Source organism: Stegostoma tigrinum, chromosome 15, assembly GCF_030684315.1.
Source record: "Stegostoma tigrinum isolate sSteTig4 chromosome 15, sSteTig4.hap1, whole genome shotgun sequence".
Taxonomy (NCBI): Eukaryota; Metazoa; Chordata; class Chondrichthyes; order Orectolobiformes; family Stegostomatidae; genus Stegostoma; species Stegostoma tigrinum.
In genome coordinates this window covers 34,925,844-34,942,172 of record NC_081368.1, presented here as the reverse complement: position 1 = coordinate 34,942,172, position 16,329 = coordinate 34,925,844, and the positions used below count along the sequence as shown (strand labels likewise).

Below are 16,329 nucleotides of genomic sequence, written 5' to 3'. Positions count from 1 at the left end.
GATCTCATTTAACAGAGTTTAAAAATTGACTCAAATGAAAATTTATTATTTCACCATCTCAATAATCATTCTGTTCTACAGAGTTTTTCAAAGAAGAAATGTTGCAAGACCAGAATCAGATGAATCTCCTCACATTTTGACTGAACCATGCAGAGTAGACGATCTCAGGTTTGAAAGCCTGTGCGTCTACTGATCCATCAAGATAAAAGGCCAAGACCCAAGCTGCCAATATAACACTACAGTTCAGGAGAGGAGCTAACAAGGCAAATCAAGTAATAATAAATGCATGTTCCTGGCTTCTGGATTTTACAAACCTTAAGACCGTTGGAAGGAAAGACTGACAGAAGTGGCGAATTTTTCAGATTTGACACGAGTGACAATAACAGACAATACTGGGAGTCTTGATTTCAAATCAAGGAGGAGGTATGAAACAGAGCATGAGAGGATATCATTTTTGGAGTTTAGGGGGAATGACAGTGCAGGTTCAGAAGTGTTGACCAACATATCAAAAAAATTGAGTTAGATCCATAATGTTTCTCTTTTTGATTTCAATAACGTGATACACCAGTACAACTAAATGAGGTGCATTCTAAATGAATCTTTTTACCCCTGGACAACATACAGGTGGGTGAAAATTAAGGTATGTGTGTTATAAGCAACATAGCCTTTGTCAGGAGTGCAACAAATGCCCCGTTAGTAAAGCAAATGCAAGGAAATAGCCTCACTTTGTGCACAAAAGAAAACTGCTCCATGAAATCATTTTTGGTATGCTTGTCTTAAGTATACTTTTAACTTGCATTGGGAGACCAGAGAAGCTCGTGTACTTAATTCTCAGTTACTATTATTCAATGAAGCCTTCCTGCACACTAAAGCATTGTGAACAGGGTGACAAAATCATGGCTTACTGTGATGTATTGCATCAAATGTGCTGGCTTTCATTTATCTAGATTTATATAAAGTACTTCTACTTATGAAGTAGTACTGGGAGTCTGTCAGGTTACTTTAAAATCTCCAATTCAAGAATTAGAACATAAACGGAAAAAAAAATACATATTTGCTTTTCCAACAATTGACAGGTAGTGATTACAAAGACTGGAAAGCTGACGTGAACATTACAATTACACCTACAAAGCAAAAAACAACAGAGGCTCGAAATAGGCTTGAAATCATTACACAAGCACATAAAAGATCTCTCAGGTAAAAATATCCACAGTTCATTCATATGCTGTTTAGAGACATTTGCTGCATATTGTAAAGAAGAAAAATTAAAACTTCACATTTTTGACAAACAGACTGCTTGCAGGGTGGAAGGAGGCCTTTTAGCCATCTTGTCTGACAACTAACACCTGGTTTCTCAAATAACTATCCACATGATGGAATAACTCAAACAGCCTCTGTCCAAAAAAACACATCTGTATCCTTCCCCTAAAATCACGATGATCCAGCACAAGAGACCGTAGCGCAATTCCAGCAGAGCCATCCAATTAATTACTACCTTTTTACACCCAGGGATCGTATTTTCCCCCTTCAAGCATTTATTCTATTCCTTTTAACAAACTATAGAATCTGCAGCGTAGGCCAAATCACCACAACTTAATGCATTAAAATCTTCTAAACACGGTTTCTGGTTCTTTTGCCAAACATCTTAAAGCAGTACCTTTTCATCACTAACTCTTGTCACTGGAAACAGTTTCTCATTTATTCCAGGAAATCTCCCCTTACATTTGCCTCTTCTTGGAATAATGCCAGGTTCATACCTCTCAGGTGTCTATGTTTCTGCATCATCTCTAAAACTGAGGCACCATTGGATTTCTTGTGGTAGTGGCAATGCCCCTACCTTTGAGCCATGTGGCCTGGATTCAAGTCCCACCTGCAGCAAAGATGTGTCAAAACATATCTTAATAGGGTGATTTTAAAAACTTTAACAGCTAACTTAGATTACTTGTCTTAGTTCACTCTAACAAAAATGGGTTACATCATAGTAACAGGATAGGCCATTCAGGCCGTAGAACCTGTCCCACAATTCAAGTGAGATAGTGACTGATCTGTGGCCTACTTAAGAAATATTTATCTATCTCAGATTTAAGATTCATAACTGATCCAACAACCACTGTTTTTGGAACAGAGTTCCAAGCATTTACAACCCTTTACGTGTACAAGTACATCCTAACATCTCTCCTGAATGGTCTGGCCCTAATTCACGGATTATGCCCCCTGGTTCTAGAAGCCCCACCCATAGGAAATAATTTATCTTTATCTCCCCTGTCTTTCCTGCTGATATCTTGAAGACTTTTGATCAGATCACCCATTAACCTTCTAAATTCTACATAAGATAGACCTAATATCCGATTTTGTTCCTAATTTGTATAATCACTTATAATGTAAGCCCTTGAAGAGGTATCATGCTTGTAAACCCTCCAAGGTCGATATATCCTTCCTAAACCATCATGTGCCACATCATAGGCCATTTCAGCAATTTCTACGTCCTCCTAAATTCTACAACTCAGGCTTCCTTACGGTTTTATGAAAATCCTACAGATGGAGTTTTGCATAGATTTCCTGTACCCTCAATGGTAAATACTATATACGATATTTTAATGTTGCAACATTCCTATAATTACTACTTACTTTTATGTTACAAAATAATTGAATTTGTAACGACTGAGTTAAAAATAATGTCACCTTAAAAGAATTTAAATCGTTTAGTTTCCTCATTAGGGAAATATTTGACGGGCTAAACTTCCATACCGTAGTATAACCTATTTGACATGACAGGATTTCAATAAGATGCACTGAAACACACATGCTGTAATTTTGTGCAGAAAGGATTTGCACGTAATACTTATCATAAATATTCCTACAGTCATTACCAACAAAACAGTAATAATTAATATTCACATTTTACAACACTAAATATTCCCTTCAGGCATTAATGGTAACTTTGAAATTGATGTTAATACAAGTAAATAACAGTTATCCTTTTTGACTGTTGTAAGCAATTGCCTGCTTTTAATGAGGATGTCTGAAGTGGTGAGGTCCACACAAATTAATATTTATTATTTTCTTCCACTATCTAACTTCTGTATATTGTGTCCGTTAGTTTTGGACTAATTAATTATGCAACTTTCTCAAACAGCAATTTGTGGTAGAATTACAATCTTAATGAAAACTCCATGATGAAGGCAGGACCATGAGTAGGAAAAACAAGTATGGAGATGGTGGGAGGCAGAATATATTTTAATTACATAATATAAGAGCTACAACAGACAGTTGTATGTAACATGGATCAGCACAGTGGTTTATTGTCATTTACAGTGTATAAAAATGATATGAAGGTAAGGACAGAAATATTTAGTGTTTTCACTATCTGATGCTACCGCTCCAGGAGTCCAAAATATGCTGCATGTTGCACACAGAAATTCCTTTATGAAAACTGCTGCCAGCAGCATGCAGGAAAGTTTGAAATTGTCTGGATCAACAGATAAAGATGAAGGGGAGAATCAAGGAATCAAAGTGTTAACGGAGCAGGGGAAAATCAGAGAACAACAGAGTCAGTATGATGTACGTAGGAAGCTAAATTAATAACGTTATTAACTTGGTGTTCCTACATTTTGGAAGTTCTGCAGCAGGAGTCAACTCTCAAAATTTCTCAATACTCCATGGTGGAAAGGGAAAGTGTCAGGATCACAGTCACAAGATGTTGCTTTAGGATGAGCTATTCCTTTTATTTCAAAAAAAGTTCTAATCCTAAACAGTTCTAATCATCCTGTACTATCAGCCATAATGTATATCACTGACATAAAGACAAATTTTATTGAAGCTTTTCACCTTGCACTGAATACCTTCTGCCTTCCTTGCACTTAATAGAGGTATTGTGGCAAATAATGGGAGCAAAATATTTGATTTGGTCAAATATTTAGATTAGTGAGAAACTGAATTAGCTATTGGTAACAGACTGGTGAACTGTACAGTCTTCAATCATGTAATGTCCAGCATTTCCTGAACAAATCTTACTATCCGAGCAAATAAAAGACAAAGATAGAATTTGTCTCAAACTGCAAGTCATAATTACTTGTCTTAATTCCAGGCTGAAACTGGATTGGCAATCCCCTACGAAGTGCAACAACCAGCAAATAGAATTACAACAATTTTAAGCTTCTTGCTTTAGAAGTCTTAATGTCCACATTAGTGACAATTGTCTTATTTTGCACATGCTTAACAGATCACCAACAGATGCTCTTTGTACTAAATCATCCAATGGGAGAGGAATGCAACACTGATTTGAATCTTCAACTGTATATTATCTTTTAATGGTTTAGGTGGACAGGAGAAGTAAAGGATTCAAAAGGCTGAAAGCATTCCCCTAGGATTAATAATGTTAAAACTCCAAAGAGTGGATCACAGAAATATTTTTAAACAATCCCACAACAGTTTTTGTTTAAAAATTCATAGAACGTAGACAGTCCAAGTGAAGCCAGCATTTATTTTTCATCCCTAATGATCCTGGAGAAGGTGCTGTTGAGACTCTTTCTTGAGCTACTGCAGTCTGTGTCGTAGACAATTACACAATGTTCATGGGAAGGTGTTTTCAGGATTTTCAGTCACCAACAGTGAAGGAGCAGCAATATAGTTCTAAATTAGGATAGCGTGTGGCTTAGAGGGGAACTTGAGGGAGATTGCAATGCACTTACAATGTGCCCTGTAGTGCCATGTGGGTTGATGGTGGAGGGACTTAATGTTGAAAGCGTTTTCTGAAAACAAGCCAAACAGGCTTTTCTTCCTGAATCATGCTGAACTTGATGTTTATTGAAGCTGCTTTCACAATATTCTATTAGACTCATCTCCTGAAGATGGTGGACAGGTTGACAAGTCAAGTCAATTACTCACAGGAGAATTTTCAGCCTCTGACCTGTTTTATTGCCACATTATTTATATGGCTGTTCCAGTTCAATTTCAGGTCAATGATAACCCCAGAATGTTGAGAGTCAGGAATGACAATTAAATTGAATAGTCAAGGGGCAATCTCTGGTTAGTCCTAGTCATTCCCTGACACTTGAGTGGCATTTATGTTACTTACCACACCAGCCCAAATCAGATTGTTGCCAAGGTACTGCTGCATTTGGACATGGAATGCTTCATTATCTGAGAAGTCGCAAATGAACACTGAATAATCAGCAGTAAAAACCCACACTTCTGGCCTGATATGGACAAAGGTCATTGATGAAGCAGGTGAACACGGTTGCTTTCAAGGTACTACCCTAAGGATCTCCTGAAGCTACATCCTGGGCTGACTGACTGACTTACGAGAAATACAACCATCATCATCTGTGCCAGGTATGTGCTTAATGAGAGTTTCTATCCCACCAATTCCCATTGACTCAGTCTTTTCAGGAGTCCTTTGATACCACACTCGGTCAAATGCTGCCTTGAATTTGCAGACCAGACATACCTCGGTGATTTTCTGTAGTTCTGGGTAGATGTCAGTCTTGAAACCCAACACAGTTTCGCTTGGGGCACAGTTCTGGAGCACGTTTTCAGTTGCAAACATCCTGTCAGGACACAGACTTTACTGTATGTCGCACCTTCAGCTATTCTTTGATAACGCCTGAGTGAATCAACTTGGCTGAAAAGTGAAGAGATGCGGAAGGTAGGTCACCACAGTTACATCAGATGGTGGCTGTTGGATTGCTTGACCCCATCCACTGTGTCCAACTTCTGCTGTCTAACATGCCAGTAATCCAGAGGGTAATTTCATCAGGTTGCCATCTCATTTTTAACTCTGCCTGGGGCTGCTCTTGAAATGCCTTTCTACAGTCTTCATTAAACCAGGGTTGATCTCCCAGCTTGACATGAGAGTGGAGATCTGCCAGATAGTGAAGTTAAAAAGTGTAGTTGAATGGCCGATGGCCCAGCCCGGACTGTCTCACGGATCCTCCAGTTGTGACTTGCTATATTCGTTTGAAATCTTGTCCCATTCAACTTGGAAACACTGCCACTTAACTGCAGCTTGACTGCAAAGACAGGATTTTGTCTCCGCAATGACTCCGATGAATGCAGTCACGGACAAATGTGCCTGCTACACATAGATTAGTGAGGACAAGGCCAATATATTTTCCCCTCATCAGTGGCCTAACCATTTGCCATAGATCCAGTCGGGCAGATATCATTTAGCACTTGATCAGTATTGAATAACAACCAACTTTTAGTGATGGACATTGATGGTACCCATCCCAAGTATACTGTGCCCTTGCCACCTACAGTAAATTGTCCAAATGGTGTTCAACCTGGAGTACTGATTCATTAGCTAAAACAGATTGTAATCAGCAGATTTCCACACCCGTGTTTGACCAAATGACTTGAGACTTCACAAAGTCCGGAGTCAAATGTCAAGGACTCCCAGGCAACTCCCACTGTTCTACCCCATTCTCTGTCAGTGGAACAGGACACCCCCAGGAATGTTAGTGTTTGGGACAAATTATTTTCACAAAAATCCTGTCTTCCAGACAATGTCAGGTTATCGTTTGACTCATCTGTAAGACAACTCTCCCAATTTTGGCACAAATCTAAAGACGTCAGATGGAGGAATTTGTCAGGTCAACAAGGCTATACGAGCCTTTTTCATTTCCAGTGCCTTGGTGCAAGCAGGGTGTTTTTCCCTGCATCATTCCTTTTATTAGACTTGGAAGTGGTTTGATACTATTAAAGGGGCCTGCAGGCCTTTTCAGAGGACATTTAAGACTCAACCGAGTTGTTATGTATCTGGAATTCAGTCAGTAATAAAAAGCAAAAACCCAAATTCATTCTCACCCATTCCAAACAAAAACATAGGACAAGGGCATCACTGACCAGGCAGCATTTATTGCCCATCGCTAATTGCTCAGAGGGCAGTTCAGAGTCAACCACATTGCTGTGGGTCTGGAGTCACATGTAGGCCAGATGAGGAAAGGATTGCAGTTCGTTCCTAACCCTATCGCAGGTTTTTGTCCTTCCTTACAATCAAAATCACAACAGACCAAGGATTAAACTGAAACGCACCTGATCCCATCGCTCAGTTCAACACTAGGGAATGCATTTAACAGTCATTTCAAGATCATTCATATATTGCCATCCACTGATTCTGAGCACATATCAGCATTATGCCCTCTCGATAGCATCAATCCTGCCATAACAGAAAAATGCAGTATCATCTCACACTTCACCTATAAGATAACTTAAAGCATTAATCCAGTTTTAAACTAAAAAAATCTGAATCAAGAAGAATTGGTAAACTATTCTCAAAACTCAAGAAGGCATCCACTACTTCAACTAGGTTTTGAGGCCAAGACACTTCATATGACGGCATAAGTACTTCCAAGTACAATAAAGTACAACGTACAAACATATTTTTCTTATTTCTGCTAAGTTTAGAACAAGCATTGAGCTGTCCAATCGAAATTGCTAATTAGCCACAGGTGGAATTATGATGAGATTTTCTTTTAGGAAAATCCAATAAATTTTAATAAAAAAATACATTACATGAGCTGACCAAAATAAAATTAGTTCACATATATATTTACATAACGTTGACACAATTTAATGACTATGTAAAACGAGTATAAGGTTGTAAAACTTCTGCATTCTAGTTTGTGTTATTTCCATTTGTCCAAAAATGGTGGCAGAATTGAGATTATAAACTCATAGCAAATATCCATTAGTCGTTTTTAAGCATTAGGATCAAGATTTCAAATAGTCACATGCAGTTAATGAAGTGAATGATACTATAATGCTACCATAAATTGCAACTTTCTCCCACTCCTCCATTAGATATGCTTCTCAAAATATTAAGTACCGTACTGTCCTTCAACACTATACTGCAGCACCTAGATCGGTCAGTACCAATTTGATTAATATCTGAAATACAATACAAATGAACTATTTCCCTGTGAGTATATCATATCTCCATTTTAACAATTATTTGCTGACTTTTCTCTTCTTCCAACAGTTGCCTGTAGCAAAGGTGCTGCAGTGCATCACTTAAGAGATTGTATAGAGTCTACATACTTCCGTCAAGTATCAGCAGGCTATTGCACAGGGACACATGCAAATCAGGGGATATGTCTTTCTTATACAATACCTTTACCAGGTCAAACACATCGTAGTCAATTATTGTATATATTGCCCTGAAGTTGCCAACTCAAAAACTCAAAACGTACACTTCATGAAGTCACAACCTGAAAGCCAAGATTATCACAAGCTCAACATTCACACGGTAACAAAATAAACCAATCTCCACCAGCCGTTCAGTGCTACCACTGACTCCAAAGCAGCCATCCCATTTCAGCCATGAGCACATAAGTATCTCAGATCTGACATACAGTCTGTCCTATCTCCTGCAGACAGACAGCATTAATCGCAAATCAACCCTCTGAACAGGACTAATGGTGACACAAGCAAAGTAAAATCCAAACTAATCTCCAACAGGTCCTGTATTCAGAATATGAAAAAGGTTCAAGTGTAATCATTGCTTGCAAGTACATTTTCAAGTGCAACAATCTACGATAATACTAGTGTAAAATATGCTACTTCCATCTATCACATGAATCAGCAAACCATAGTCAGCCTAAATTATAAACAATTCTGGCAACAGCACAATTAGAAACAGCAAGTTAACATTGTTAAAGTGGAAGAGTTAAATTAAGGAAATTTTTTTACTATATACAATAGTGAGTTTAAACATACAGATGAGAAAAACAACTTTATGAGTTGTTCTCAAATGTCAATCAGAACACTTAAAATCGTGTTTATTGAGTGTAAAATTTTAACGTAAAGAACTTTACAAAAAGCAGAGATTATAATTATCACTGCTGGCCAGCGATCGTTCCCTGCAAACTGATCAAAATGTATATAGCTTTACTTTTGTCTTTCAAGCAATCGTAGGCCATAGAATTCAGGTTTTGTTGTTATTAACGGAGTGGGGGGGAAATTGACTTGTTTTGATTATTTCGGTATCTCATTTACATTTGTAGGAGCTGAAAGAAATGAATGGGAAGTTCACTTGATTTTCCGAGCAGCAGCCGGGCAGAAAAGGGAAAATGCTTTTTAAAACCGAGTTCCAACATTACAGTACCCGCATTTCCTAACTGTTACATTTGTTTCTTTTAAACATCAAGATCTCCTACTATTATACCTTTGAAATTTTTAATAACTAATTTTTTAGCCGTCCCCGGCTTGCTGTTGGCGAAGGTGGTGGATTTGGTCAGGCCATTGGCATGCCCCGTGAGCACGGAACAGCCGCTGTTTTTCCTCTGCTCCTCCGCCATCATCACATCGAGTCCAACAAAGTCCAGCGAGTCCTCGAACTTGACTCTCTTCTGAAGCTGGTGGTTGCAGCAGGTGGAGGAGGAGGACGACGAGGAGGAGGAGGAAGACTTGGGGGCTGCGGAAGGGAAGAGCTGGGTATGCTGAGGTGTTTGCTGCTGGTGCTGCTCGAACTCGCCGGCCTCGGCTAACTTTCGCTTCCTCGGACTAACATCAGCCTGTTGTCGCACCTCCTGCGGTGAATTTTGTGAAGAGAGGCCCGTTCGAAACATGAAAACTTGAAGCCGACGCCGTCTTATTGTTTTTTTTAAACAAACTCGCGTGCTCACACACCTCCGGTATCGAAAAAGAAAAAAAAACGGGAATGGGGGAGTGGAGGGGGAGGGGGGGAACGAGATTAGTATCGACTCCAAAACCCTCCGCTAAATTTCGGCCGCTTGTTTTGTCAATAGAGTAAAATGGCGGCACTTCCGGCCACCCTTTGCATGCTGGGAGGCAAGGCGTCCTGTGATGTCACTGCGGGGGCGGGGCTGCTGGTTTGGTCTCCAGTTTCCCACCTCCTTCACATTTCCTAATCTCTCAATTCCCACAGTCGAGGCGCTGCCGCTTAGAAATATCCCCCAATGTCCATTACTGTTTTTGGGAAACACACAGCCTCGGTTTTAAACCCTCGTGGCACTGTCCCATTTCAAACATCTTCTGCCCAGCGGAGCACTGAAGGTGCCACAGCTTTGAAGTCCACATACAAATCAAACAAAGATCTGAGGGTACTGGAGATCAGAAATTGCTGGTAGCATCTGTTGGGAGAAAGCAAATGTAACATTTTTATTGAACTGGGTGGGATACCAGTAAAATGGATCCTCTGGGAGCAGTGTAAGTTCCGGAAGGATGGGAGCCTTTTTTGCAGGTTGATCGGTTGTCAGGATGAGCACATCCTCAGTTTCGTGAAATTGTGTGGAATGTGTATCATGGAAGCAGGCTGTTCAGTCCAACTGGACTATACCTCTGTTTGTACTCCATGTGAAAACCCTCACAACCACTTTAAAGAACAACTCTACAAGGTTTGCAGAGGTTGTGAACTATTTGCAGGGGCTCTAGTATTCTGCACGGGTGTGACCAAATGGACCAAAAGATTCTTAGCTATTTTTGTTAAACCAGATCAACTCAAATTTAAGAACTTCATTATTACCAGCTATCATCGAATCCCTACTGTGTGGAAACAAGCCATTAGACCCACAAGTCCACATCACCCCTCTGAAGAGTATCCCACCCTGACTCATACCCCGATCTCTGCATTTCCCAATGTCTAACCCAGACATCCCTGGACACTACAGGCAATTTTGCATGGCCAATCAACCTGGCCTGCGCATCTTCAGACTGTGGGAGGAAACTGGAGCACCTGGAAGAAACCCATGCAGACACAGGGAGAATGTGCAAATTCCACACAGACAATTGCCGGAGAGCAGAATTGAACCTGGGTCCCTGGCACTGTGAGGCAGCTAATCACTAAGTCACCGTGCCACCTTAGCATGTGGGATGTATATTATTTCAGGCAAATCGATGTTTTAGATTAGTGACTGACTAATTAACCAAGAATTATGAGAATGAAAGGTTGCTGAGTCACTACCTATGAATGAGGCCTGAGATATTTCCTCCATCACACCCCACAAGGAGCTCAATTATTTACTTTTTCACCTTTGAGCAAACTAAATTCTGTTTCAAACTTGTACATGGTATCTTAACCAAAATGTCCTGATACATAATGTTATAATGATTTACTGCTCCTTGTCAAAGTAGCAAATTTCTTTTCAAAATTGAAACATGACATTGGAGTATGAAGAGGATGCTGCTGCAGGCTGCACTATCACAGCAGATGCATGGGCAGCTACATAAACAGTTTCAGATCAGCATCGCTCCAACAGCCAGTTGAGCTCTTACCCAAAGAGAATAGTACTGTAGAGGTGATCTCATGAACTACATGTTGCAACAGAGTGCTCAATGATCAGCATCAGCGACTACATTTAGTTTCTGAAAGATGACCAACTGAATGCTTTGGGATTGCTTTTCATCGATAGCTTCAAGCTATTTACCTTGACATTTTGCTGAATTCCTTCAACTCATTTTGTACTTGCAAAAGAGCCCTGGGATTTAAAGGGGTTGTACTCATAACCAAAGCTACCTCTTCAGAAAGTTTGCACCACATTCTTTGCAGATCTTCAGTATCTAATCCAAAGAAAAATGTTCCTCCTACATCATATTTCTGTTAGAAGGACACACAAATCTAACTCCCTGGGGTTTGATGTTCCTTCCTTTGATCTCTCTGCCATGTTTTTTGATATCTTGTTCCAATACATGTTCTTCTGGTCTTTATACAATCACAGGCCAGACTTGCTGATAAACAACATATATAAAAACATTCTTCATGATGGTAAGGCTAGTGAGCAATTTGCTCTTTGCTGGACAGGGTCCAACTTCTTAACTGAACATGAAGAAATCACTGCTGAAGTCAGACGAGCATCACTTACCTCAAAGGCTCATTTATTAAATCCTAACACTTCATGTTTGTCACCCAGATTGCCTGCTTTCTGAAGTGGTGTTTTAAACTTTTTAAAGAACATCACATTTTAAAGCTTCTCGGTACACCTCTGCCTCATCTGTAGGTCACCCATACGCCAACTCTTCCTACTCAGCATTTCCCTGATCAACTTTCCAATCCCTATTATCCCTCATGACGCCTCCAATATTTCCCAATCTGCTTTCGTCTGGCCATTCATGGCCAATTCAGGTCCTAATTTCTGTCCCTTGCCAAGTTTTCCAAAGCCTGGATCAGTTGTAATATTGCAATCTGTCCTAAGACAGCCAGCAAGTCTCTCTATATTTGAACTGTCTGATCCCACAAATTACAAGTCAGAAGATACTATAGCCTCAAGGTTACAACTTTGCTGTGTCTCAGTTTTTGTGCCCAATAACACTTAGAATTTTGGGACTTTTGTCAGTGTTTAAAGTTCATTGATGGTTGGTAAAGGGGCAAAGAAAGCATCCCCTGGTAAGACAAATGTTCTGCATTTTTTGGATGATTCTGGTTAATCAAAGAATGTTAGCTCAACCACAGGATGAACCTCTTGGTCTATTTTTAAAGTAGCATGAAATCTCAACATGTACATGGACAAAACCTCAGTTAAACATACGTCCTGAAGTACACTGCCTGCACTTGTATCAGCCTGGGTTATGCATGCAAACCCTAGGGTGGGCTGAAACCCATAAGCTTCTGACCCAGTGGCAATGGTATGTTTAACTTAGCAAAGTTGAGTCAAATATAAACATACAAAGCTGGGAAGAAAGCACCAACTAGCCGATTGAGATAATCCCTGACAGTCATGATGTAATGGGGCGGCATGGTGGCATATGGTTAGTCCTGCTGCCTCACAGTACCTGGGATTCGGATTTGATTCCAGCCTTGACTGACTGTCTGTGTGGAGTTTGCATGTTCTGCCGGGTGCTGTGGTTTCCTCCCACAGTCCAAAGATGTGCACCTTAGGCGGATTGGTAAATTTCCCCGTAGTGTCCAGGGATATGTGGGCTAGGTGGATTAGCCATGGTAAATGTGGGATTACGGGGATAGGGTGGAGTCTGGGTGGGATGTTATTCGGCGGGTCAATGCAGACTTGATTGGCTGAATGGCCTCTTTCTACACTGTAGGGATTCTATAACTCGAATGAAGCATCATGAGCCCTCACAATCTCCGCAACTGGGAATGCAATCCCTGAAAAAAAATGGTGGAAGCAGTTTAACTGATTATTTTCAATCAGGAACTGGACAAATACTTGAAGGGAAAAAAATTGAAAGGAAATATGGATGAGGCAGGGGAGTGAAACTGATTGGATAACTCTTTCAAATGTCAGCACAGGCAATATGTGCTATAAAACTGAAGGATTGAGTTCTATGATAACTTCTGAACACCATCACCATCAGGTGATTGTTATAAATAAAGGTCTGTTTAAAACTTAATTTTTCTAGCATTTTCTGTGTAGCATGAGATTTCAGGTAACAGCTGCTCAAGCTCTATTTTCATTTTCCAAATATAAATAACCACTCGCAAACAAGGTCAAAATGAAGAAAAATGAACACCACAAGGATGCTTGAATCCACTACATTCTGTGGAATTTCATCAGATAATTACCTGGCACCATATGTATCCTATTATCAATGCAGTTCTTACACAAATAAACATTTTGTTCCCAGCAAAAAGAATAAATCTAGCCTTCTGGTGAAGGTGGGAAGGAGAGCAATGGTTTTTCTGACATTGAGGGCAGTTGTGCCTTGTCCAAAGACTAGATGGTTTCAAATGAGTGATTGACACAGAGTAAACTGCCTCTCCTGAGACATCAGGATATTAACAATGGATCAGAGACAGAAGGCAGTCCTCATCAGACTGCAGTCTATATCAGACAACAGTCCTTGTCAGATAGTTGTCTCCAGATGGACCAGAGAGACTGAGGAAAGAGTCAGCGAAGAGTTCCCTAACACCTGCTAATGTGCAAGACATTGCCTTAACAAGATCAACACATACTATGCCAGCTGCCTGTTCATCCACTGATATCAGTGAACCTCAGTTGTCATGGGTCTTTTTTTTTATTTCCAATAAACTAGTGTGCCATGTCGATGTGGTGTTGCTTTACAATTTAAATAAACATTCTAAAAATTCCTTACGAATAGTTGACTGTCGAGATAGGGTAACCGTGACACTGAATCGCAAAATCTAACAAGTTCATTCTGACGCCGAGATAATGGGAACTGCAAATGCTGGAGAATCCAGTATAACAAAGTGTGAAGCTGGATGAACACAGCAGGCCAAGCAGCATCTCAGGAGCACAGAAGCTGACGATTGGGCCTAGACCCTTCATCAGAGAGGGGGATCGGGAGAGGGTTCTGAAATAAGTAGGGAGAGAGGGGGAGGCAGACCGAAGATGGATAGAGGAGAAGATGGGTGGAGAGGAGAGTATAGGTGGGGAGGTACGGAGGGAATAGGTCAGTCTGGGGAGGACAGACAGGTCAAGGAGGCAGGATGAGATTAGTAGGTGGGAAATGGAGGTGCGGCTTGAGGTGGGACGAGGGGATAGGTGAGGAAGAACAGGTTGGGGAGGCGGGGACGAGCTGGGCTGGTTTTGGGATGCAGTGGGGTAGGGGGAGATTTTGAAGCTTGTGAAGTCCACATTGATACCATTGGGCTGCAGGATTCCCAAGCGGAATATGAGTTGCTGTTCCTGCAACCTGCAGGAAGCCCATGATGGACACGTCGTCTAAGGAATGGGAGGGGGAGTTAAAATAGTTCACGACTGGGAGGTGCAGTTGTTTATTGCGAACTGAGCGGAGATGTTCTGCAAAGCAGTACCCAAGCCTCCGCTTGGTTTCCCCAATGTAGAGGAAGCCACACCGGGTACAGGGGATACAATGTACTACATTGGCAGATGTGCATGTGAACATCTGCTTAATATGGAAAGTCATCTTGGGGCCTGGGATGGGGGTGAGGGAGGAGGTGTGGGGGCAAGTGTAGCACTTCCTGCGGTTGCAGGGGAAGGTGCCGGGTGTGGTGGGGTTGGAGGGGAGTGTAGAGCTGACAAGGGAGTCACGGAGAGAGTGGTCTCTCTGGAAGGCAGACATGGGTGGGGATGGAAAAATATCTTGGGTGGTGGGGTCGGATTGTAGATGGCAGATGTGTCGGAGGATGATGCGTTGTATTTGGAGGTTGGTGGGGTGGTATGTGAGGACGAGGGGGATTGTCTTATGGCGGTTATTGTGGGGGTGGGGTGTGAGGGATGTGTTGCGGGAAATGCGGGAGACACGGTCAAGGGTGTTCTCGACCACTGCAGGGGGGATGTTGCGGTCCTTGAAGAACGCGACCATCTGGGATGTGCGGGAGTGGAATGCCTCATCCTGGGAGCAGATGCGGCCGAGGTGAAGGAATTGGGAATAGGGAATGGAATTTTTGCAGTGGGGTGCGTGGGAGGAGGTGTATTCTAGGTAGCTGTGGGAGTAAGTGGGCTTGAAATGGACATCAGTTTCTAGCTGGTTGCCTGAGATGGAGACAGAGACGTCCAGGAACATGAGGGATGTGTTGGAGATGGCCCTGGTGAACTTGAGGTCCCCTCTCTGATGAATCGTCTAGGCCCGAAACGTCAGCTTCTGTGTTCCTGAGATGCTGCTTGGCCTGCTGTGTTCATCCAGCTTCACACTTTGTCTTTCTGACCATGATGTGCCTCACTGAAATGCGCGAAATATATTGCAAGCAGGATTCTGAACAGAAGATTGATTCTTAAATTATGCTTGGGCTTCTGGAAGTTCAAGGTTCACCAAGATGAAGTGCTTTGAAGAGGCAGTTTGAGACTTGTCAAATTGATACTTGGAACTATAAAACATGGAAGCAAGTTAAATTCGATTTTGTAAGTGATTCTGTTTTGTGCTGCTGAGGAAACAAGATTAGTGTAGCATATTTGAAAGTGTTTGTACATAATAATTTGTCATAATAGAGAATGGAAATATGGTACTAAATCTTAAAAAGGAATTTTGCTTGCAAGATAAAAAGTAATGAATAATGTTAATGAAAATGGAACTGCAAAATTCATGTGCAGTTATCTGAAAATTACAAACGCTGTAAGGATTACTTTATTTGCAGTTTGTGCTTTACTCAGTTATTGAACTCCCATCTCTCAGCCAAAGGTTGGGGGTTTGGGAGATCCTACACCAAATCTTGAGTATGAAATCGCAGTAATATGACACTGCTACCTGCCTTGCTCAAGTTTACATCAAAAGTCCTGGTGCACTATTTGAAGAAGAGTTACTCTTCATTCCTAAATCAGTATTACTAAATAAAGATTATTTCATAGATGATAATGGAATCAATAATAGAATACCTCGTAGCTGATTACGGGTCTTCTTATCTAAAAATTGGTGATTCTATTTGCATAATAACAGTCAACTGCACTTTAAAGTAGCTAATGCCTGTGAAGTAACCTTGAGGTTTTATTTTAAGAC

General features: G+C 41.0%; 1 protein-coding gene across 1 annotated transcript in view; it reads right to left on the bottom strand.

Annotated features, from left to right (window-relative positions):
* cul4b (cullin 4B) overlaps window positions 1-9,776 on the bottom strand; it is a 78,122-nt gene extending 68,346 nt beyond the window's left edge. Inside the window, exon 1 of the mRNA XM_048544125.2 lies at window positions 9,167-9,776. Within this exon, the coding sequence (XP_048400082.1) occupies window positions 9,167-9,569 (403 nt within the window). The 5' untranslated portion in view covers window positions 9,570-9,776. The remainder of the gene's footprint in view (window positions 1-9,166) is intronic.
* Window positions 9,777-16,329: the final 6,553 nt, after the last annotated feature.